At 49.4% G+C, this 25,915-nt stretch overlaps 1 protein-coding gene across 3 annotated transcripts in view; it reads left to right on the forward strand.

The window, feature by feature from the left end:
• Nucleotides 1–943, forward strand: part of bcl10 (BCL10 immune signaling adaptor) — a 45,938-nt gene extending 44,995 nt beyond the window's left edge. For 2 of the 3 annotated variants that reach the window (XM_043698580.2, XM_087990354.1), the window contains exon 3: nt 50–943. In XM_043698580.2, the coding sequence (XP_043554515.1) occupies nt 50–420 (371 nt within the window). In that variant the 3' untranslated portion in view covers nt 421–943. The remainder of the gene's footprint in view (nt 1–49) is intronic. The other variant, XM_043698581.2, reaches the window with a different exon arrangement.
• Nucleotides 944–25,915: the final 24,972 nt, after the last annotated feature.

Below are 25,915 nucleotides of genomic sequence, written 5' to 3' on the forward strand. Positions count from 1 at the left end.
CAGTTTGTTCAATCTCTTTCTGTCTCATTTCTTTCTCTTCCACTTGAAGCAGGAAATTTCTCGAGCAGTTCAGAGATGGCCAAAGATACGTCGGAAACCAATAACCTGTCCGTGTTCCCATCCATTGAGTCCAACAATCAGAAGACAGAAGCAAACATCCTCTTTCATCCTGAAGGTGAATACAGTCCCGTGCCATCAGCCTCACCCACACTCTCTCCATTGGATTTGAAATCCCTGTCTTTGTTGGAGAAGGCAAGCACACTGGGCAATGTGGAAACCATGCCGACGACATTATCCCTTCCCAGGCCGGGGGAGCCCGGAGCTCCTTCACTTCCCCCTGAACTCGAAGCTGAAGCTGAGGGAGCCTGTAGTAATTCCAGTGACCCTGGCTTTTTGCCATTACGGTCCCGTGCACCGTGACCAGGTGCCTGCATCGAAAACCCCTGCGTGGTGACCTAGGAGCTTACACAGTGTCTGACTTTTATGATTCTATGTCTTTATTAAATGTGGGTAAGAAACTGAGTGCTTTTGTAAATGTACACAGAGGAACCATGATTATCCAAGTATCAATTATCCAAATTTCGGATTATCCGAAGAAGATCTCAAGGTCCCGCTAGAAGCATTACATCAAAGAGGTGTTTCGACACTGATTATTTATAATGATGAAAAATGAACTTGGCTCACTCAAATGCTGCCGATTACAGATGGGAGCCCAGGCACCATCTCCCAATGACTGACCTCTCGCTCTCTCTCGCTCTCACTCTTGCGCTCTCTCTCTCTCTCCCTCCCTCCCTCCCCCCACACTTTCCCTGGAGTTCTACACAGGAGTGTATCCTAAATCCCCCTTCCCCACATAATCTCTCCAACATTGTCCTACATGGCCAGGGTGGAATCCGTCAAAACGTTGCAGTAAAAAGGTGTGTGGGTGTGTTGGGGGTGTGTGGGTGTGTTGGGGGTGTGCGTGTGTGTGTGTGTGTTGGGGTGTGGGCGTGTGTGTGTTGGGGTGTGGGCGTGTGTGTGTTGGGGTGTGGGCGTGTGTGTGTTGGGGTGTGGGCGTGTGTGTGTTGGGGGTGGGTGTGGGGATGGGGGTGGGTGTGGGGATGGGGGTGGGTGTGGGGATGGGGGTGGGTGTGGGGTTGTGTGTGTGTGTGGGGTTGTGTGTGGGTGGGGGTGTGTGTGTGTTGGGGTGGGGGTGTGTGTGTGTTGGGGTGGGGGTGTGTGTGTGTGTTGGGGTGGGGGTGTGTGTGTGTGTTGGGGTGGGGGTGTATGTGTGTGTTGGGGTGTGGGCGTGTGTGTGTTGGGGTGTGGGCGTGTGTGTGTTGGGGGTGGGTGTGGGGATGGGGGTGGGTGTGGGGTTGTGTGTGTGTGTGGGGTTGTGTGTGGGTGGGGGTGTGTGTGTGTTGGGGTGGGTGTGTGTGTGTGTGTTGGGGTGGGGGTGTGTGTGTGTGTTGGGGTGGGAGTGTGTGTGTGTGTTGGGGTGGGGGTGTATGTGTGTGTTGGGGTGTGGGCGTGTGTGTGTTGGGGTGTGGGCGTGTGTGTGTTGGGGTGTGGGCGTGTGTGTGTTGGGGTGTGGGCGTGTGTGTGTTGGGGGTGGGTGTGGGGATGGGGGTGGGTGTTGGGGGTGGGTGTGGGGATGGGGGTGGGTGTGGGGATGGGGGTGGGTGTGGGGTTGTGTGTGTGTGTGGGGTTGTGTGTGGGTGGGGGTGTGTGTGTGTTGGGGTGGGTGTGTGTGTGTGTGTTGGGGTGGGTGTGTGTGTGTGTGTTGGGGTGGGGGTGTGTGTGTGTGTTGGGGTGGGGGTGTGTGTGTGTGTTGGGGTGGGGGTGTGTGTGTGTGTTGGGGTGGGGGTGTGTGTGTGTGTTGGGGTATGGGTGTGTGTGTGTTGGGGTGGGGGTGTGTGTGTGTGTTGGGGTGGGGGTGTGTGTGTGTGTTGGGGTGGGGGTGTATGTGTGTGTTGGGGTGGGGGTGTGTGTGTGTGTTGGGGTATGGGTGTGTGTGTGTGTGTTGGGGTGGGTGTGTGTGTGTGTGTTGGGGTGGGTGTGTGTGTGTTGGGGTGGGGGTGTGTGTGTGTTGGGGTGGGGGTGTGTGTGTGTTGGGGTGGGGGTGTGTGGTGGGGTGGGTGTGTGTGTGTGTGTTGGGGTGGGGGTGTGTGTGTGTGTTGGGGTGGGGGTGTGTGTGGGGGTGTGTGTGTGTTGGGGTGGGGGTGTGTGTTGGGGTGGGGGTGTGTGTTGGGGTGGGGGTGTGTGTTGGGGTGGGGTGGGGGTGTGTGTTGGGGTGGGGTGGGGGTGTGTGTTGGGGTGGGGTGGGGGTGTGTGTGTGTGTTGGGGTGGGGGTGTGTGTGTGTGTTGGGGTGGGGGTGTGTGTGTGTGTTGGGGTGGGGGTGTGTGTGTGTGTTGGGGTGGGGGTGTGTGTGTGTGTTGGGGTGGGGGTGTGTGTGTGTGTTGGGGTGGGGGTGTGTGTGTGTGTGTGTTGGGGTGGGGGTGTGTGTGGGGGTGTATGTGTGTGTGTGTGTGTTGGGGTGGGGGTGGGGGGGTGTGTGGGAGTGTATGTGTGTGTTGGGGTGGGGGTGTGTGTGTGTGTTGGGGTGGGGGTGTGTGTGTGTGTTGGGGTGGGGGTGTGTGTGTGTGTTGGGGTGGGGGTGTGTGTGTGTGTTGGGGTGGGGGTGTGTGTGTGTGTTGGGGTGGGGGTGTGTGTGTGTTGGGGTGGGGGTGTGTGTGTGTGTTGGGGTGGGGGTGTGTGTGTGTGTTGGGGTGGGGGTGTGTGTGTGTGTTGGGGTGGGGGTGTGTGTGTTGGGGTGGGTGTGTGTGTGTGTGTTGGGGTGGGTGTGTGTGTTGGGGTGGGTGTGTGTGTTGGGGTGGGTGTGTGTGTGTGTTGGGGTGGGTGTGTGTGTGTGTGTTGGGGTGGGTGTGTGTGTGTTGGGGTGGGTGTGTGTGTGTGTTGGGGTGGGGGTGTGTGTGTGTGTTGGGGTGTGTGTGTGTGTGTTGGGGTGGGGGTGTGTGTGTGTGTGTTGGGGTGGGGGTGTGTGTGTGTGTGTTGGGGTGGGTGTGTGTGTTGGGGTGGGTGTGTGTGTGTGTGTTGGGGTGGGGGTGGGGGTGTGTGTGGGGGTGTATGTGTGTGTTGGGGTGGGGGTGTGTGTGTGTGTTGGGGTGGGTGTGTGTGTGTGTGTTGGGGTGGGGGTGTATGTGTGTGTTGGGGTGGTGGTGTGTGTTGGGGTGGGAGTGTATGTGTGTGTTGGGGTGGGGGTGTGTGTGTGTGTGTGTTGGGGTGGGGGTGTGTGTGTGTTGGGGTGGGGGTGTGTGTGTGTGTGTGTTGGGGTGGGGGTGTGTGTGTGTTGGGGTGGGGGTGTGTGTGTGTTGGGGTGGGGGTGTGTGTGTGTGTTGGGGTGGGGGTGTGTGTGTGTTGGGGTGGGGGTGTGTGTGTGGGGGTGGGGGTGTGTGTGTGTGGGGGTGGGGGTGTGTGTGTGTTGGGGTGGGGGTGTGTGTGTGTTGGGGTGGGGGTGTGTGTTGGGGTGGGGTGGGGGTGTGTGTGTGTGTTGGGGTGGGGGTGTGTGTGTGTGTTGGGGTGGGGGTGTGTGTGGGGGTGTATGTGTGTGTTGGGGTGGGGGTGTGTGTGTGTGTTGGGGTGGGGGTGTGTGTGTGTGTTTGGGTGGGGGTGGGGGTGTGTGTTGGGGTGGGGGTGGGGGTGTGTGTTGGGGTGGGGGTGGGGGTGTGTGTTGGGGTGGGGGTGGGGGTGTGTGTGGGAGTGTATGTGTGTGTTGGGGTGGGGGTGTGTGTGTGTGTTGGGGTGGGGGTGTGTGTGTGTGTTGGGGTGGGGGTGTGTGTGTGTGTTGGGGTGGGGGTGTGTGTGTGTGTTGGGGTGGGGGTGTGTGTGTGTGTTGGGGTGGGGGTGTGTGTGTATGTTGGGGTGGGGGTGTGTGTGTGGGGTGGGGTGGGGGTGTGTGTGTGTGTTGGGGTGGGGGTGTGTGTGTGTGTTGGGGTGGGGGTGTGTGTGTGTGTTGGGGTGGGGGTGTGTGTGTGTGTTGGGGTGGGGGTGTGTGTGGGGGTGTATGTGTGTGTTGGGGTGGGTGTGTGTGTGTGTGTTGGGGTGGGGGTGGGGGGGTGTGTGGGAGTGTATGTGTGTGTTGGGGTGGGGGTGTGTGTGTGTGTTGGGGTGGGGGTGTGTGTGTGTGTTGGGGTGGGGGTGTGTGTGTGTGTTGGGGTGGGGGTGTGTGTGTGTGTTGGGGTGGGGGTGTGTGTGTGTGTGTTGGGGTGGGTGTGTGTGTGTGTGTTGGGGTGGGGGTGTGTGTGTGTGTTGGGGTGGGGGTGTGTGTGTGTGTTGGGGTGGGGGTGTGTGTGTGTGTTGGGGTGGGGGTGTGTGTGTTGGGGTGGGTGTGTGTGTGTGTGTTGGGGTGGGTGTGTGTGTTGGGGTGGGTGTGTCTTGGGGTGGGTGTGTGTGTGTGTTGGGGTGGGGGTGGGTGTGTGTGTTGGGGTGGGGGTGGGTGTGTGTGTTGGGGTGGGGGTGGGTGTGTGTGTTGGGGTGGGGGTGGGTGTGTGGGGGGGTGTGGGTGGGTTTGTGGGGGGGTGTGAGTGGGTGTGTTGGGGGGTGTGGGGGGGGTGGGTGGGGGTGTGGGGGGGGTGGGTGGGTGTGTTGGGGGGTGTGGGGGGGTGTGTTTGGGGGGTGTGGGGGGGTGTGGGTGGGTGGGTGTGTTGAGGGTGTGTGGGTGGGTGTGTTGGGGGGTGTGGGTGTGTGGGTGTGTTGAGGGTGTGTGGGTGTGTTGGGGGAGTGTGTGTGGGTGTGGTTGGGGGTGTGTTTGGGGTGGGTGGGTGGGTGTGTTTGGGGTGGGTGGGTGTGTGGGTGTGTTGTGGGAGGGTGGGTGGGTGGGTGTGTTGTGGGGGGGTGGGTGGGTGGGTGTGTTGTGGGGGTGGGTGGGTGGGTGTGTTGTGGGGGAGTGTGGGTGGGTGTGTTGTGGGTGGGTGTGTTGTGGGTGGGTGTGTTGTGGGTGGGTGTGTTGTGGGTGGGTGGGTGGGTGTGTTGTGGGGGGATGGGTGGGTGTGTTGTGGGGGGATGGGTGGGTGTGTTGTGGGGGGATGGGTGGGTGGGTGTGTTGTGGGGGTGTGGGTGTGGGTGGGTGGGTGTGTTGGGGGGTGTGGGTGGGTGGGTGTGTTGGGGGGTGTGGGTGGGTGGGTGTGTTGGGGGGTGTGGGTGGGTGGGTGTGTTGGGGGGGTGTGGGTGGGTGGGTGTGTTGGAGGGTGTGTTGGGGTGTTGGGGGTGTGGGTGGGTGTGTTGGGGGGTGTGGGGGGTTGGGTGTGTTGGGGGGTGGGTGGGAGTGTTGGGGGGGTGGGTGGGGGTGGGTGGGTGTGTTGGGGTGTGTTGGGGTGTGTGTGGGGGTGGGTGGGTGTGTTGGGGGTGTGTGTGGGGGTGGGTGGGTGTGTTGAGGGTGTGTGTGTGGGTGTGTTGGGGGTGTGTGTGTGGGTGTGTTGGGGGTGTGTGTGTGGGTGTGTGTTGGGGGTGTGTGTGTGGGTGTGTGTTGGGCTGTGTGTGTGGGTGTGTGTTGGGGTGTGTGTGTGGGTGTGTGTTGGGGTGTGTGTGTGGGTGTGTGTTGGGGTGTGTGTGTGGGTGTGTGTTGGGGTGTGTGTGTGAGTGTGTGTGGGGGTGGGTGGGTGTGTTGGGGGTGTGTGTGTGGGTGTGTGTTGGGGTGTGTGTGGGTGTGTGTTGGGGTGTGTGTGGGTGTGTTGGGGTGGGTGGGTGTGTGTGGGTGGGTGTGTTGGGGGGTTGTGGGTGGGTGTGTGTGTGGGTGGGTGTGTTGGGGGGTGGTGTGTGGGTACGTTTTATTTTAAGACTCACCCCCCAAAGGCAACAGCAGTCTTACTGTTGGTGTCTATTCCAGCTGCTGTGGAGGGGCGGTGCGGGGAGTGGGGAGTGTGATTGCGTGGGGGGGAGGCACTCATGGGGGGAGAGTGTTGGACCGGGGGTGCGGGAGGCTTGAGCAGTGCTGCAGGTCCCTTCCACAAATGTGTGTCTGCTCAGAAACAAACCCTGAGACAGAGAGAGGGAGCAAGGCAGGCAGAGCGAGGGAAAAGGAAACTTCAGAAAACACCGAGCCCCAGAGGAAAGGCATTGAATCAGTTATCCGAACAATCGATTATCCGAATGAAATAGTGCCCACCCATCTCGTTCTGATAATCGAGGTACCTCTGTTATCGTCTTAAGTTTGTGTGTTCCATTTCCTATGAGCAAAGCCTTTGCTCTTCACAGTATGAAGCAGTTGTTCTCATACCAGTATAGCTGGTAATTTTACTGACCTGTCTGTGTGTGTGTCCCTATGGTGTGTGTGTGTCCCTATGGTGTGTGTGTGTCCCTATGGTGTGTGTGTGTGTCCCTATGGTGTGTGTGTGTCCCTATGGTGTGTGTGTCCCTATGGTGTGTGTGTCCCTATGGTGTGTGTGTCCCTGTGTGTGTGTCTGACTCTGCATGTGTCTGTGCATCTAATAATGTATGTATGCACATGCTGTCTGAGTGTCTGGTGTGTGTGAGTACGTTTAGACACTGATCTTCCACAAACTAGTAACCTAATAGTGGGGGAGAAGGTAACTTGTGTATTTTGTAACGAGAGGCAGTTTGGCATGCTGGAGTCTGTATTCCTGAATGGATCAGCATCGTGGGGCTGTTACCTGTCGCTGTAATCCCAGAGTCATGGGTGCAGCTGTGTTTCTGGCCCAGGACAGCGATGGAGGAGAACCTCATGTGGTCGCAGCAGATCAAGTGAGAGCATCGTGTGTGTCTTTGTGCTGCACCCAAACATATGTGTACCCTCCCTCCCCCCCTCCCGCAAACTGAGGCAATGGGGCTGGCTGTCCCACCAGGTGATCGGGGACCTATTTAGTTGAGGCCCATAAATGGCCAGACATTGTCCACATGAAGGTCTTCATTGTTGGCACAACTAGGGAGTTTCCAATGGACGATAACTGCCCAGGTGACGGGAGGTTCTCTCCAGGGTCAACTTGCCCAATTACTTCCCCTTTGCATCACCTCAGGAAGAGGAGATAATCTCTGCTTTTTGACTCTGTAATAACCTGTGCTCATATTGACACAATCAATTTAATCTTGTTCATGTGCTTTTTTGTTGTTGTAAATCTGTATATAGGAAATTCAAACATAACTCTGGGATGTTCATTTTTTTGCTACTTAATCGTCATTATCATGGGGTCTGTTGGTGCTGGCTCTTTTGCAATAGAAACAGTAGATGTATTAACAAGTAGCAACCTAACCTGAGAAGGAATAATGTTCTCAAATCTTTATCCCACAAAATGACTGAGGGGATTAAGAAAGATGTGAGTGAGCTTCTATGTATCTTTTCATACAAATCTGTGTAAGATAGAGGGGTGGGGGTAATAAATGAGTATCATTTATTCAGTGCCTTATCCCAGCTTTCCAGATCTCTCCAAATAAACTTCATACTGAACAGAAATATCCTGAAAATAAGTTAATGGCTGTTATGTCGTTAAACCTGGCAGCCGTTCAGTGTATGGACAGACTTCAACCAACAGGGAGGTGAATAACTGCTCTTTGACCTTGGATGAGGTCCTATTCTTGCGGACCCCCAGCTGCTGTGTGAACAGTTTTAATGGATCCTCTGAAATGAGGAAGTGGAACATTGCAACTGACCAGGAACTGGGATCTCCTACACCAGATCATTTTCTCAGTATCAACATGTCGGAAACGTACAGCGCACATTTTGTGAAATTGGAATTAGTAACATCTGCACTATTTTTAATGAAGACAATTTGTGTCCTTTTTGCTTCTGTTAATGCTTTACCTTATCTACGAACTCATTGTTTCTCCTGTATTTGAATGTATCGCACTGTGACTGTGAGAATCGAACGATAATATGTGAAATTATTCCAGTACCTGTCAGTCAGTGTTTTTCCCCATTGGAAAGCTGTAGATAGTATTTTATGTAGACCTCTATATTTTAAATTCAAGTCCTTCCAATGACAAGACCAACTCAACACAAACTGAAAAGGGTCGAGAGCTTCACCTTCCCATCAGGTGATGGAGGGTACACAGCACAAAACAGGCCATTGGGCTCATCCATTTCTGGCCAGTGGTTAAGCTCCATTTGAAATCCTCTCAACTTTTCTCATCTAAATCAATTGTTGTAACCCTCTATTTTCTTCCCCTTGGTGGGTTTCTTGAGTTTCCCTTAAATGTACTTATGCCGTACATTTCACCTGCTCCATAAGAAATAGGAACAGGAGTAGGCTGTTCCGGCCCTCCAGCCTGATGTGACATTCCCCACGTCCACTTTCCTGCCCTTTCCCTGGAACTCTTGACTCCCCGACTGATCAAGAATCTCTCTCTCTCGGTCTTAAATGTACACAAGGTGTCTGCCCCCACAGCTCTCTGTGACAAGGAGTTCCAAAGACTCAACCCTCTGAGAGAAGAAGTTCCTCATCTCTTTCTTTGATTGGTGCCCCTTTATTCTGAGACTGTGCCCTCTGGTCCTAGACTCTCCCATGAAGGGATACATCCTCTCAGCATTGACTCTGTCAGACTCCTTACAATTCTATATATTCAGAGATTCCCTCTCATTTAGACTGCACAGTGGCTCAGTGGTTAGCACTGCTGCCTCACAGCGCCAGGTACCCAGGTTCGATACCAGCCTGTGTGACTGTGCAAACTCCACAGACATTCTCCCCGTGTCTGCATGAGCTCCCTCCGGGTGCTCCGGTTTCCTCCCACAGTCCAAAGATGTGCAGGTCAGGTGAATTGGTCATGCTAAATTGCCCGTTTAGTTGGGGGGAATGGGCCTGGGTTGTTTACTGTTCAGAGGGTCGGTGTGGACTAGTTGGGCCGAAGGGCCTGTTTCCACACTGTAGATTATCTATAAAAAAAAATTTTAGGACAGCATGGTGGCTCAGTGGTTAGCACTGCTGCCTCACAGCGGCAGGGACCCAGGTTCAATTCCGGCCTTGGGCAATTGTCTGTGTGGAGTTTGCACGTTCTCCCCATGTCTGCGTGGGTTTCCTCACACAGTCCAAAAATGTGTAGGTTAGGTGAATTGGCCATGCTAAATTGCCTATAGTGTTAGGTGGTTTGGTCAGGAGTAAATGTAGGGGAATGGGTCTGGGTGGGTTGCTCTTCAGAGGGTTGGTGTGGACTTGTTGGGCCGAAGGGCCTGTTTCCACACTGTAGGGAATGTAATCCAATCTTTTCTAAACTCCAGTGAGTCGTGTCCCAACCTGTTTAACCTTTGCTTGTAAAACAGCCCCTCCATATCATGGATCATTCCAGTTCCCTGTGACTTGATCTGATTTATTATTGTCACATGTACTGGTATACAGTGAAAAGTACTGTTTTGATGCTACCCAGGTAAATCATACCTTACATACGTACATCAGGGTAATAGAGCAGAATGCAGAATATAGTGTTACAGCTACAGAGAAGGTGCAGAGAAAGAACAACTATGATGTATGAGAGGTGCGTTCTTAAATCTGATAACAGCAGGGAAGAAGCTGTTCTTAAATCTGTCAGTCCATGATTTCAAACGTTGGTTTGCACATTCTCACCAGGTGCAGAGGTTCCTTCTGAATTCCTGATTGGATTTCCTGGTGACTATCATATACTGATGACTTCTGCTTATATGTTTTCTCACAAAGGGAAACATTCACTGTCTTAAAAACTCTTATCATGATAAACACTTAGCTGCCTTCTCTCCCTATTGGCTCATGTGGTGAGGGTAAAGTTTGTCAAAAATCTGTATGTGGGGACAGGGCCCCGGGATTCAATTCCCAGTCTCATGGAATCTCAGTCGGGAAGACCAGAGTTCAGGTCGGTGCAACAGTCCGACTGTGCTGGGTTCAGAACAGAATCGATGACTACATGCAATCCCAAATAGAGGGTGTGGCCATAGAACTGAACCCAATGTTCACCCTGCTTTGTTCAGTTCCAAGAAAAATGTTTTTTGGACCATGTGATGTAGGACATAGGCTATTCAGCCCATCGAGTCCGCTACTCCACTTTCCTTTTCCCCTTTTACGTTATTTCTCTTACTAATTTTAAATTTGTCTCACTCTCAGCCTTAAACATACTGAATGACTCAGCTGTGACAGCTTTCTGTGGTAAAGAAATTCTATAGATTCACTTCCGTCTGAGAGAACAAATTTCTTCTCATTCCTGTCTTAAATGGGTGACCCCTTACTCTGAGATGATGCTCTCTAGTCCTAGACTCTCCCAGAAGGTAAAATGATCTTTCCACATTTCCCCTGTCAAGTCTTCAAACGCCAAGTATAGGCAGAATCCACACAGCGTCTCCTCATAGGACACACCCTCCATCCCCGGGATCAGCCGAGTGAACCTTCTACGCACTGCGTCCCATGCTAGTCTGCTTTTCTATAGGTAAGGGGCCCAAAACTCTTCACAGTATTCCATCCATAGTCTAATTGTACAGTTTTAGCAAGACTTTCCTATTTCTGTTCGCCGAGCTGGAAGTTTTTGTTGCAAACGTTTCGTCCCCTGGCTAGGCGATATCATCAGTGCTTGGGAGCCTCCTGCAAAGCGCTTCTTTGATGTTTCCTCCGGACAACCAAAAGGGCTAGCCACACTACCATACATCAGGAGCATCTCGGAACTGACAGCCAGACTACTGCGACCCCTAGGACTCATAACGGCACACAAACCAACAGCCACGCTCAGACAACAACTCACCAGAACGAAGGACCCGATACCCAACATGAGCAAAACTAATGTAGTGTACAAAATACCATGCAAGGACTGCACAAAACACTATATAGGACAAACAGGAAGACAGCTAACAATCCGCATACATGAACATCAACTCGCCACGAAACGACACGACCAGCTATCCTTAGTAGCCACACACGCAGACAACACTACTATCATAGGGCAAGCCAGACAGAGAACAGCCAGGGAATTCCTAGAGGCATAGCATTCATCCACAAACTCCATCAACAAACACATCGACCTGGACCCAATATACCAACCACTACAGCGGACAGCTGAAACTGACAACCGGAAGCGGCAGGGACAGACCACTATAAACACCGGAGGAAACATCAAAGAAGCGCTTCGCAGGAGGCTCCCAAGCACTGATGATGTCGCCTAGCCAGGGGACAAAACGTTTGCAACAAAAACTTCCAGCTCAGCGAACAGAACCACAGCAACGAGCACCCGAGCTACAAATCTTCGCACAAACTTTGAACTTTCCTATTTGTATGTCCTGTTCCCTTTGAAATAAAAACCAAAATTCCACCTGCCTTCCCTATTATTCACTAATCTTTAACACAAGCCTTTTGGGATTTATGCACTTGGGCTCTCAAACCCTTCTGTTCCATAGCTTTCTGCAGTCTTTCCTAATTTAAATGATGTGTTCTGCTGGGTTATATCAAACAACATGTCTCTTTGGCTGTTCATAACAACCACAGTAGTAACCCTATACCCAATCAGGCCATATTGCAAAATCCAAGACTGTGTCCAATTTGAGATGTGATTCTGCAATTGGACACCATTTGCTGGATAGTCCTGAGTGTGTGAAGAGTGACACTGATGACCAATTGCAGGTTTGTTGTGTGGGCTCAGTGTGGTGCACCTGTGTTTCCTGGCCATTGTCTGTGTTATTGTACATGCCCCTGGTCCTTGCAGACACACTGCCCCTGGTTCCAGTCAACAAAATAATTGGCAGATATTTGCTGGTTCATTTCTCAGCCCTAACCAATCACAGCCTGGTCGGATTTAACATTTATACAAAGCCTGACAGTTAACTGTCAATCAGCATTAATAGGTGCATTCTCCATGGTAGTGTCGTGAATAATCAGCATTTTTTTTCTCATACAGTATAAATGTTGGCTAGTCCATTGAATTGGTGCAACTAGCACTCATTAAGACAAAATGAAAACAAGATGTCTTCTTTCAACAATAACCACATAATTGTTACAGTCCAAAGGGAGGCCATTCAGTCCACTCTAACTGTGCTAGTTCTCCCAAGCTAGTGCCAATCTCCTGCCTCCTATCTCATAACCCTGCAAATTGTTCATTTTCAAAGAACACTCTAATTCTGTTTTGAACACCTCAGTTAAATCTATCTGCACCATTGACTCCAGCAGTAAATTCCAGACTTAAACCACTCGTGAAAAAGTTTTCCTTGCATCACTTTTGCTTCTTAAGCCAATCAGTTTAAATCTGTGCCCTCCCTTGCTTGATCCTCCCACCAATGTTTCTCCCTAACTACTCTTATTCCTTCTAGATCTAAAAACAATCCCAAATTCTCTGACCTATCTTTCTGACTGAAAGATTGGTGTCAGGAAAGTCTCAATACGGTGTTCATTCATATTTCAAGCTGTTTGATATAAAAGATTTTAACATCCAACTGCTATCACATGCAGAGTCTTCATTCTCCCCAGTCTGCAAGAACCCGTTGGTCTTTAATTCCCTGTGGAAATGAGGAAGTCTGTACACAATATTTCATGGCCAATATCTTATGAAAGAACTGACTATTTTTAAGGTTCTTCAGAGAGCAATCATTTGAATGGGCTGCTGTTGTGGGTCTGTTTTTGTACTTGTAAAGCCTTGAATCATGATCAGGGTGATCCCACAAGATACTTGCACTACTCAGAGTTCCACTGGCCTCTCATTACAGAAACTACCAAGCAGCTGGGAGTCTCCATTTCTCATCTACCCAGCGTTCTGTAAGATGGTTGGGTGCTGTAATGTTCATCTCGTATGTTGAAGAAGCATTAGAAACTGATTCGTAACAATGATCGTGAGACTCTTATTAAAAAGAACATTTCAGAATTTGAGTCTAATGTCCTGATTTTTGGTTTCTGATGTGATCATAAGGTATGGGTGCAGAAGTAGGCCATTTATCCATCGAGTCTATGTGGGGCATTTAAATCGACGTCATGTGTAAATACAGTTAATGATAACTCGGGGCATCAGTATCAATCACTACTTGATTCTGGGTTTCAGTTCTAATGGTTATTTGATTGTAAGGGCTGTCAACAATTCGCTGGTGGTATAAGCTACCTACTGCTAAATGGTGATGGAACTTTCTTTTGATTTAATCAGTTAAAAGACAATATTTCTAAATTGTAATCTTACCACTGTTTTCATTGGTTTTTGTGAATTGTTTCTGATATTCAAACACCCTACACCCCCTTGCTGCTGAAAGATTGGTCCTTGTGCATTTCCAAGTGATCTAGGAGAGCAGGGAGTTCATCGCCATCACGCACTGGGATCTGATTTACTCGGAATCACCACCAGCGCGCACTGGGATCTGATTTACTCGGAATCATCGCCATTACACACTGGGATCTGATTTACTCGGAATCATCGCCATCACGCACTGGGATCTGATTTACTCGGAATCACCGCCATCACGCACTGGGATCTGATTTACTCGGAATCACCACCATCACGCACTGGGATCTAATTTACACGGAATCACTGCCAGCGCGCACTGGGATCTGATTTCCCCAGGGAATCACTGCCATCACGCACTGGGATCTGATTTAATCAGAATCACTGCCAGCACGCACTGGGATCTAATTTACTCGGAATCACCGCCAGCGCGCACTGGGATCTGATTTACTCGGAATCACCGCAATCACGCACTGGGATCTGATTTATTCGGAATCACCACCATCACGCACTGGGATCTAATTTACTCGGAATCACCGCCAGCGCGCACTGGGATCTAATTTACTCAGAATCACCACCATCACGCACTGGGATCTGATTTACTCGGAATCACCGCCATCACGCACTGGGATCTAATTTACTCGGAATCACCGCCAGCGCGCACTGGGATCTAATTTACTCAGAATCACTGCCAGAGCGCACTGGGATCTGATTTCCCAGGGAATCATCACCATCACGCACTGGGATCTGATTTACTCGGAATCACCGCCATCACGCACTGGGATCTAATTTACTCGGAATCACCGCCATCACGCAATGGGATCTAATTTACTCGGAATCACCGCCATCATGCACTGGGATCTGATTTACTCGGAATCACCGCCAGCGCGCACTGGGATCTGATTTACTCGGATTCACCGCCATCATGCACTGGGATCTGATTTACTCGGAATCATCGCCAGCGCGCACTGGGATCTGATTTACTCGGAATCACCGCCAGCACGCACTGGGATCTGATTTACTCGGAATCACCGCCAACACGCACTGGGATCTGATTTACTCGGAATCACCGCCATCACGCACTGGGATCTGATTTACTCGGAATCATCGCCAGCACGCACTGGGATCTGATTTACTCGGAATCACTGCCATCACGCACTGGGATCTGATTTACTCGGAATCACCGCCATCACGCACTGGGATCTAATTTACTCGGAATCACCGCCATCGCGCACTGGGATCTAATTTACTCGGAATCACCGCCATCACGCACTGGGATCTGATTTACTCAGAATCACCGACAGCGCGCACTGGGATCTAATTTACTCGGAATCACCGCCATCACACACTGGGATTTGAATTACTCAGAATCACCGCCATCACGCACTGGGATCTGAATTAATCAGAATCACTGCCATCACGCACTGGGATCTAATTTACTCGGAATCACCGCCATCACGCATGGGATCTAATTTACTCGGAATCACCGCCATCACGCACTGGGATCTAATTTACTCGGAATCACCGCCATCACGGACTGGGATCTAATTTACTCGGAATCACCGCCATCACGCACTGGGATCTAATTTACTCGGAATCACCGCCATCACGCACTGGGATCTAATTTACTCGGAATCACCGCCATCACGCACTGGGATCTAATTTACTCGGAATCACCGCCATCACGCACTGGGATCTAATTTACTCGGAATCACCGCGATCACGCACTGGGATCTAATTTACTCGGAATCACCACCATCACGCACTGGGATCTGATTTACTCGGAATCACCGCCATCACGCACTGGGATCTAATTTATTCGGAATCACCGCCATCACGCACTGGGATCTGATTTACTCGGAATCACCGCCATCACGCACTGGGATCTAATTTACTCGGAATCACCGCCATCACGCACTGGGATCTAATTTACTCGGAATCACCGCGATCACGCACTGGGATCTGATTTACTCAGAATCACCGCCATCACGCACTGGGATCTGATTTACTCGGAATCACCGCCAGCGCGCACTGGGATGTGATTTACTCGGAATCACCGCCATCACGCACTGGGATCTGATTTACTCGGAATCACCGCCATCACGCACTGGGATCTGATTTACTTGGAATCATCGCCATCACGCACTGGGATCTGATTTACTTGGAATCGCCGCCATCACGCACTGGGATCTGATTTACTTGGAATCACCGCCATCACGACTGGGATCTGATTTACTCGGAATCATCGCCATCACGCACTGGGATCTAATTTACTCGGAATCACCGCCATCACACACTGGGATCTAATTTACTCGGAATCACTGCCATCACGCACTGGGATCTGATTTACTCGGAATCACCGCCATCACGCACTGGGATCTGATTTACTCGGAATCATCGCCATCACGCAATGGGATCTGATTTACTTGGAATCATCGCCATCACGCACTGGGATCTGATTTACTTGGAATCACCGCCATCACGACTGGGATCTGATTTACTCGGAATCATCGCCATCACGCACTGGGATCTAATTTACTCGGAATCACCGCCATCACACACTGGGATCTAATTTACTCGGAATCACTGCCATCACGCACTGGGATTTGATTTACTCGGAATCATCGCCATCACGCACTGGGATCTAATTTACTCGGAATCACCGCCATCACGCACTGGGATCTGATTTACTCGGAATCACCGCCATCACGCACTGGGATCTGATTTACTTGGAATTACCGCCATCGCAACTGGGATCTGATTTACTCGGAATCATCGCCATCACGCACTGGGATCTAATATACTCGGAATCACCGCCATCACACACTGGGATCTAATTTACTCGGAATCACCGCCATCACGCACTGGGATCTGATTTACTCGGAATCACCGCCATCACGCACTGGGATCTAATTTACTCGGAATCACTGCCATCACGCACTGGGATCTAATTTACTCGGAATCACCGCCATCACGCACTGGGATCTGATTTACTCGGAATCACCGCCATCACGCACTGGGATCTAATTTACTCGGAATCACCGCCATCACACACTGGGATCTAATTTACTCGGAATCACCGCCATCACGCACTGGGATCTGATTTACTCGGAATCACCGCCATCACGCACTGGGATCTAATTTACTCGGAATCATCGCCATCACGCACTGGGATCTGATTTACTCGGAATCACCACCATCACGCACTGGGATCTAATTTACTGAAAACTGAAACCAGATGCATTGTGGCCCTCAATACTCCAGTAGAAAGGAGTAAAGAGATTATTGAAACAACTCAACCGGTCCCAACATAGCAGCCAGGACAGTGCCGGCTCCAAGGGCTGACCCCCACCCCTGCTCCTAACTGCCGTGTTTAAGCCTGATCTGCTGCCATCCAATGTGATTGAGAGTTCCACATTGATATTTATGTCCAACCACCTTGGATTCTCATTAAACAAGGGAAATGACCCACTTTAAAAGTATAAACATAAGGTCGGAGCAGAAAGAGACCATTTGGATGCTATAGTCACCTCTGCCATTTGATGAGATCATGGTTGATCTGTTCCCCCCCCCCCCGCCCCCCCACCCCCACCCCCCACCCCCCGATAATCCCGCAATTCCCTATGTAACGAGAATCTAACGACAAAAACTGGAAAAACTGCAGATGCTGTAAACCGTTCTGAGGAAGGTTAGCAGACCCGAAATGTTAACTCAGATTTCTCATCACAGATGCTGCCAGAAATAGTGAGCATTTCCAACAAGAACCTAACCACCTCCACCTTCAAAATAGTCAATATTCAAAGTTTGTGCGAAGATTTGTAGCTCGGGTGCTCGTTGTTGTGGTTCTGTTCGTCGAGCTGGAAGTTTTTGTTGCAAACGTTTCGTCCCCTGGCTAGGCGACACCATCAGTGCTTGGGAGCCTCCTGCGAAGCGCTTCTTTGATGTTTCCTCCGGTGTTAATAGTGGTCTGTCCCTGCCGCTTCCGGTTGTCAGTTTCAGCTGTCCGCTGTAGTGGTTGGTATATTGGGTCCAGGTCGATGTGTTTGTTGATGGAGTTTGTGGATGAATGCCATGCCTCTAGGAATTCCCTGGCTGTTCTCTGTCTGGCTTGCCCTATGATAGTAGTGTTGTCCCAGTCGAATTCATGTTGCTTGTTGTCTGCGTGTGTGGCTACTAAGGATAGCTGGTCGTGTCGTTTCGTGGCTAGTTGATGTTCATGTATGCGGATTGTTAGCTGTCTTCCTGTTTGTCCTATATAGTGTTTTGTGCAGTCCTTGCATGGGATTTTGTACACTACATTGGTTTTGCTCATGCTGGGTATCGGGTCCTTCGTTCTGGTGAGTTGTTGTCTGAGGGTGGCTGTAGGTTTGTGTGCTGTTATGAGTCCTAGAGGTCGCAGTAGTCTGGCTGTCAGTTCCGAGATGCTCCTGATGTATGGTAGTGTGGCTAGTCCTTTGGGTTGTGGTATGTCCTCGTTCCGTGGTCTTTCTCTTAGGCATCTGCTGATGAAGTTGCGCGGGTATCCGTTTTTGGCGAATACCTTGTATAGGTGTTCCTCTTCTTCTTTTTGCCAACAGCCAAGCTCAGACAACAACTCACCAGAACGAAGGACCCGATACCCAACATGAGCAAGATGAATGTAGTGTACAAAATACCATGCAAGGACTGCACAAAACACTATATAGGACAAACAGGAAGACAGCTAACAATCCGCATATATGAACATCAACTAGCCACGAAACGACACGACCAGCTATCCTTAGTAGCCACACACGCAGACAACAAGCAACATGAATTCGACTGGGACAACACTACTATCATAGGGCAAGCCAGACAGAGAACAGCCAGGGAATTCCTAGAGGCATGGCATTCGTCCAGAAACTCCATCAACAAACACATCGACCTGGACCCAATATACCAACCACTACAGCGGACAGCTGAAACTGACAACCGGAAGCGGCAGGGACAGACCACTATAAACACCGGAGGAAACATCAAAGAAGCGCTTCGCAGGAGGCTCCCAAGCACTGATGATGTCGCCTAGCCAGGGGACAAAACGTTTGCAACAAAAACTTCCAGCTCGGCGAACAGAACCATAACAGTCAATATTCAAACCCTGTCACATGCATCTCATCAAGCGGTGTTCTAAACCTTCACAAACCTCCGAGAAAAACATTTGTCCTCATCTCTGTCCCCAAAGCAAGAGCCCTAATGTTCAAACACTGCCTCCTAGTTCTGGATTCACCACAAGAGGAAACAGCCTTCCCACATCCACCTGGTCCAGACCATTCAGAACCTGATACGCTTCAATCAGGGTAATCCCTCACTCTCCTAAACCCCAGTTGGAACCAGCCCAGTCTGTCCAATCTAACCTCATCACACAATCCACTCATTCCTGGGATTAATCTAGTAAACCCATCTCCAATATACCAACATCCTTACTTAAATAAGGAGACCATAACTGTGCACAGTATTCGAAATGTGGCTTCACTAATACACTGTCCAACTGAAGCATAACATCGGATGCTGGAAGACTGGAGGTTGGCTAACATGGTGCCACTGTTTAAGAAGGGTGGTAAGGACAAGCCACGGAACTATAGACCAGTGAGCCTGACATCGATGGTGGGCAAGTTGTTGGAGGGAATCCTGAGGGATAGGATGTACATGTATTTGGAAAGGCAAGGACTGATTAGGGATAGTCAACATGACTTTGTGTGTGGGAAATCATGTCTCACAAACTTGATTGCATTTTTTGAAGAAGTAACAAAGAGGATTGATGAGGGCAAAATGGTAGATGTGATCTGTATGGACTTCAGTAAGGCGTTTAACAAGGTTCCCCATGGGCGACTGGTGAGCAAGGTTAGATCTCACGGAATACAGGGCGAAATGGACATTTGGATACAGAACTGGCTCAAATGTAGAAGACAGAGAGTGGTGGTGGAGGGTTGTTTTTCAAACTGGAGGCCTGTGACCAGTGGAGTGCCACAAGGATCAGTGCTGGGTCCTCTACTTTTCATCATTTATATAAATGATTTGGATGTGAGCATAAGAGGCATAGTTAGGAAGTTTGCAGATGACACCAAAATTGGAGGTGTAGTGGACAGCAAAGAAGGTTACCTCAGATTATAACAGGATCTTGATCAGATGGGCCAATGGGCTGAGAAGTGGCAGATGGCGTTTAATTCGGATAAATGTGAGGTTCTGCATTTTGGGAAAGCAAATCTTAGCAGGACGTATACACTTAATGGTAAGGTCAGGTGTGTTGCTGAACAAAGAGACCTTGGAGTGCAGGTTCATAGCTCCTTGAAAGTGGAGTCGCAGGTAGATAGGATAGTGAAGAAGGTGTTTGGTATGCTTTCCTTTATTGGTCAGAGTATTGAGTACAGGAGTTGGGAGGTCATGTTGCGGCTGTACAGGACATTGGTTAGGCCACTGTTGGAATATTGCGTGCAATTCTGGTCTCCTTCCTATCGGAAAGATATTGTGAAACTTGAAAGGGTTCAGAAAAGATTTACAAGGATGTTGCCAGGGTTGGAGGATTTGAGCTACAGGGAGAGGTTGAATAGGCTGGGGCTGTTTTCCCTGGAGCATCGGAGGCTGAGGGGGTGACCTTATAGAGGTTTACAAATTCATGAGGGACATGGATAGGATAAATAAACAAAATATTTTCCCTGGGGTGGGGGAATCCAGAAGTAGAGGGCATAGGTTTAGGGTGAGAGGGGAAAGATATAAAAGAGACTTTAGAGACAACTTTTTCACACAGAGGGTGGTACGTGTATGGAATAAGCTGCCAGAGGATGTGGTGGAGGGTGGTACAATTGCAACATTTAAAAAGCATTTGGATGGGTATATGAATAGGAAGGGTTTGGAGGGATATGGGCCAGGTGCTGGCAGGTGGGACTAGATTGAGTTGGGATGTCTGGTCGGCATGGCCGGGTAGGACCACTGCGTCTGTTTTCGTGCTGTATATCTGTATCACTCTATGACTGTATCCACCCTTTTATGTTCAATCTCCTTTGTAATAAAGGAGGGTATTCTACTGATCTTCATTCATTGATTCCAGCATTAATTGTGTGCTGTGTGTGCAAACAAACCTTCTTTGATTCATGCACCAGCACACCCCAACACCCTCTGCACCTGGAATTCCGCAGTCATTCACTCTTAATTAATATTTTTTAAAATTCTTCCTGCCAAAGTAAAAACCTCACATTTTCCCACATTCTAAACCATCTGCCAGATTTTTGCCATTCACTCATCCTGCACCCTTAAATCTTCTGCCCTCATTTGGAGTCATTGATATAAATTGTAAAAGGCTGCAGCCCCCTTGTGGGATTCCACTGGTCACATCCTCTCTGTTTTCTGCCAGCCAGCCTGTCTTCTCTCCATGTGGGTACATTAGCCCCTACAACCACCAACTATTATTTTGCACAAGAACATTGTTCAGTAACTCCCTCCTGCACTGCTTTCGAATCAGTTGGGAACAGTTGGCAACATTTTAAGAAATAAATATCAAGACCAACTGAGGGATTCCCTGAGGACCCCATGGATGGTCTGTGACTTCAGTGGGGGTCTGAGCAGCAACGGCAAGTCACATACACAGGTGGGAAAGTTCAGGGCATCAGATCAATTGCCTGACATCCGAGAAAAGTCATGGATCCAACATTCATAAAATCCAACGTGTTTGGACTCTGAAGGGTCAACTCCAACTGAAAACTAGGAACATGGGTAAGATAGAATCTCAAAGTACAGATTACTTCAGTCTGAAGCTGAACAAGACAATAGGTTACTCCATAGGAACGGCTGCTGATGATGTTATTGCAAGTCAGGGCACTAATGATGATATCTTTCAAGAAGTCCTTTGGTTTACAAATACATTAAGGACAAAAGGGTAACTAGGGAGAGAATAGGGGCCCCTCAAAGATCAGCAAGGTGGCCTTTGTGTGGGAGTCGCAGGAGATGGGTGAGGTAGTCAACGAGTGTTTTGCATCAGTATTTACTGCGGAAAAGAACATGGAAAATATAGAATGTAGGGAAATAGATGGTGACATCTTGAAAAATGTCCATATTACAGAGGAGGATGTGTTGGATGTCTTGAAACGCATAAAAGTGGAAAAATCCCCAGGACCTGATCAGAGTACACTAGAACTCTGTGGGAAGCTAGAGAAGTGATTGCTGGGCCTCTTGCTGAGATATTTGTATCATTGATAGTCACAGGTGAGGTGCCGGAAGACTGGAGGTTGGCAAATGTGGTGCCACTGTTTAAGAAAGGTGGTAAGGACAAGCCAGGGAACTATAGACACTGAGCCTGACCTTGGTGGTGGGCAAGTTGTTGGAGGAAATCCTGAGGGACAGGATTTACATGTATTTGGAAAGGCAAGGACTGATTAGAGATAGTCAACATGGCTTTGTGCGTGGGAAATCATGTCTCACAAACTTGTTTGAGTTTTTTGAAGGAGGAAGAAGGAGGATTGATGAGGGCAGAGCAGTAGATGTGATCTATATGGACTTCAGTAAGGCATTTGACAAGGTTGGATCTCATGGAATATAGGGAGAACTAGCCATTTGGATACAGAACTGGCTCAAAGGTAGAAGACAGAGGGTGTTGGTGGAGGGTTGTTTTTCAGATTGGAGGCCTGTGACCACAAGGATCAGTGCTGGGTCCACTACTTTCCATCATTTATATAAACGATTTGGATGTGAGCATAAGAGGTATAGTTAGTAAGTTTGCAGATGACCCCAAAATTGGAGGTGTAGTGGACAGCGAAGAGGGTTACCTCAGATTACAACAGGATCTTGATCAGATGGGCCAATGGGCTGAGGAGTGGCAGATGGAGTTTAATTCATCTGTTGCCAGGGTTGGAGGATTTGAGCTATAGGGAGAGACTGAACAAGCTGGGGCTGTTATCCCTGGAGCATCGGAGGCTGAGGGGTGACCTTATAGAGATTTATAAAATCATGAGGGGCATGGATAGGAGAAATAGACAAAGTCTTTTCCCTGGGGCCAGGGAATCCAGAACTAGAGGGCATAGGTTTAGGGTGAGAGGGGAAAGATTTAAAAAAGACCTAAGGAGCAACTTTTTCACACAGAGGGTGGTACGTGTATGGAATGAGTTGCCAGAGACTGGTACCATTGCAACATTAAAGACGCATCTGGATGGGTATATGAATAGGAAGGGTTTGGAGGGATATGGGCCGGGTACTGGCAGGTGGGTTGGGATATCTGGTCAGCATGGACGGGTTGGACCGTTTCCATGCTGTATATCTCTATGACTCTATGACTCTACAACAACCACTTCAAAATGAGAAGGAGCAAGATTCTGGAAAGGACAGATTAAATGATGAGGTTTCTCCTGATAGAAGATGGGTACAGGAATTTATTGGTGTTGACATCATGGACAGAAATCAGGAATTCTGTTGATAGACATGTGCATGGGTATTGGTACTTCTGACATCATTGCTGTACTCAGAAACACACTCACTGCTCCACTTGGTGCTCGGCTTGCTGGACTGCTCGGTACTTGGCTCGTTGGTCCTCTGTGGAAAGCAAACCTTTAAACAGGGTAAAAACAAGGACTGCAGATGCTGGAAACCAGAGTCTAGATTAGAGTGGTGCTGGAAAAGCACAGCAGGTCAGGCCCCATTCACCTATTGTACTCTATGCTACTTTCTCCCCACCCCCACCATCCTCTCATTTATGTCTCCACTCTGCAGGCACTCTGCCTCTATTCCTGTTGAAGGGCTTTTGCCCGAAACGTCGATTTTCCTGCTCCTCAGATGCTGCCTGACCTGCTGTGCTTTTCCAGCACCACTCTAATCTAAACCTTTGAACAGCTTGGGGCAACACAGTGGCTCACTGGTTGGCACAACTGCCTCACAGCACCAGGAACCTGGGTTTGATTCCAGCCTCGAACGACTGTCTGTGAGGAGGTTGCACATTCTCCCCGTGTCTGCGTGGGTTTCCTCCGGGTGCTCCAGGTTCCTCTTTCAGTCTAAAGATGTGCAGGTCAGGGTGGATTGGCCCTGGGAAACACAGGGTTACAAGGATAGGGTTACAGGGATAGGGTAGGGGGAGGGGGTTGGGTCCAGGTGAACATGAAACATTACAGCACTGTACAGGCCCTATGAAACCAATCTGAAGCCGACCTAACCTACACTATACACTATTCCATTATCATTCATATATTTATCCAATGACCAATTATATGTCCTTAACATTGGCGAGTCTTCTACTGTTGAAGGCAGGCCGTTCCATGCTCCTACTACTCTTTGAGGAAAGACACTAACCCTGATGTCTGTCCTATATCTATCACCCCTCAATTTAAAGCTATGTCCCCTCGTGCTCGCCATCACCATCTGAGGAAAAAGACCTTCCCTCCATACCAGGCAACAACCTGGTAAATCTCCTCTGCACCCTTTCCAAAGTTTCCACATCCTTCTTATAATGCGGTGACCAGAACTGTACACAATACTCCAAGTGTGGCCACACCAGAGTTCTGTACAGCTGCAGCATGACCTCATGGCTCCGAAACTCAATCCCTCTACCAATAAAAGCTAACACACCATATGCCTTCTTAACAACCCTATCAACCTTGGTGTCAACTTTCAGGGATCTATGTACATGAACACTGAGATCTCTCTGCTCATCTACACTACCAAGAATCTTACCATTAGCCCAGTACTCTGCATTCCTGTTACTCCTTCCAAAGTGAATCATCTCACACTTTTTTGCATTAAATTCCATTTGCCACCTTTCAGCTCAGCTCTGCAGCTTATATACGTGCCTCTGTATCCTAAAACACTCTTCAGCACTATCTACAACTCCACTGACCTTAGTGTCATCCGCAAATTTACTAACCCATCTTTCCACACCCTCATACAGATAATTTATAAAAATGACAAAAAGCAGTGGCCCCAAAACAGATCCTTGTGGTACCCCAATACCAGGATGAACATATCCCATCAACTACCATCCTTCATCTTCTTTCAGCTAGCCAATTTCTGATCCAAACCACTAAATCATTCTCAATTCCTTGCATCCATATTTTTCTACAATAGCCTACCTTAGGGAATCCTATCAAATACCTTACTGAAATCCATGTACACCACATCAACCGCTTTACCCTCATTCACCTGTTTTGTCACCTCCTCAAAGAAATCAGTAAGGTTGGTGAGGCATGACCTACCCTTCACAAAACTGTATTGACTATCCCTAATCAGCTTATTCCCTTCTAGATGATTATAAATCCTTTCCAACACTTTACCCACAATCAAAGTAAGGCTCACTAGTCTATAATTATCAGGGTTGTCTCTACTCCCCTCCTTGAACAAGGGGACAACATTTGCTATCCTCCAGTCTTCCGGCACTATTCCTGTAGACAATGACGACATAAAGATCAAAGCCAAAGGCTCAGCAATCTCCTCCCTGGCTTCCCAGAGAATCCTAGGATAAATCCCATCCAGCCCACGGGACGTTTCTATTTTCACACTTTCCAGAATTGCTAATACCTCCTCCTTATGAACCTTAATCCCATCTAGTCTATTACCCTCTATCTCAGTATTCTCCTCAACAACACTGTCATTTTTTCCTGTGTGAACACTGACGAAAGGTATTCAGTTAGCGCTTCTCCTATCTCCTCGGACTGCATGAACAACCTCCCATGACTGTTCTTGATTGGCCCTAATCTTACTCTAGTCATTCTTTTATTCCTGATATAGCTATGGAAAGCTTTAGGGTTTTCTTTGATCCTACTGTCGTGGAGAAAATGTAGAGAATCACCAGGAGATGCAGAGAGTTTGTCAAGGAGAAGGTCTTTTATTGGCAAACAAAAAACCGTGACACTCAGGAAGCAGATTCTTGAATGCCCCCAAACCTCAAGGTCCGTAGTTTTTCTGTTTGTCGAGGTCCCCCCTAACCCCAGAAAGAGCTCTAATTATCCAGGTATCCGAATCCCTCCCTCCTGCACCATCCCTGTAGCCATGTGTTCAACTTTCTCTCACCCTATTCCTCACCTCGCTAGCACGTGGCACGGGCAACAAACCAGAGATAACAACTCTGTTTGTTCTAACTCTAAGCTTCCACCCGAGCTCCCTAAATTTCTGCCTTACACCCTCATCCCTTTTCCTACCTATGTCGTTGGTGCCTATGTGACCACGACTTGGAGCTTCTCTCCCTCCCTCTTAAGTATCCTGAAACAATGATCTGAGACATCATGAGCCCTGGGAGGCAACACACCAACTGTGAGTCTTTCTCATTCCCACAAAACCTATCTGTCCCCCTAAATATGGAGTCCCCAATAATTGATGCTCTGCTACTCTTCCCCCCTTCCCTTCTGAGCAACAGGGACACACTCTGTGCCAGAGACCTGTGCCCTATGGCTTAGCCCTGGTAAGTCATCCCCCGTAAACAGTATCCAAAACAGTACACTTGTTATTGAGGGGAACAGCCACAGGGATCCCTGCACTGACTGCCAGTTCCTTTTCCGTCCTCTGATGGTAACCCGTCTACCTTCTTCTTATACCTGAGGTGTGACTACCTCCCTGTAAGTCCTCTCAATTACCCCCTCTGTCTCCCGAATGATCCAAAGTTCATCCAGCTCCAGTTCAATGGGCCGAATGGCCTGCTTCCATACTGTGGGGATTTTATGGTAAGGTCACCTCCCGCACTCCAGTGAAAACACTCCCAGCCTCTCCTCATATCCCGATAACCTACACCCAATGGCGTACCAATAACTAAGTAATCTTTCCAAAACTGGGCTCCAGTAAATGACAGTAACTCTTGGTCAT

Source organism: Chiloscyllium plagiosum, unplaced genomic scaffold (assembly GCF_037043375.1).
Source record: "Chiloscyllium plagiosum isolate Xiang-an unplaced genomic scaffold, Cpla_swu_hap1 HiC_scaffold_9, whole genome shotgun sequence".
In the NCBI taxonomy this organism is placed as follows: domain Eukaryota; kingdom Metazoa; phylum Chordata; class Chondrichthyes; order Orectolobiformes; family Hemiscylliidae; genus Chiloscyllium; species Chiloscyllium plagiosum.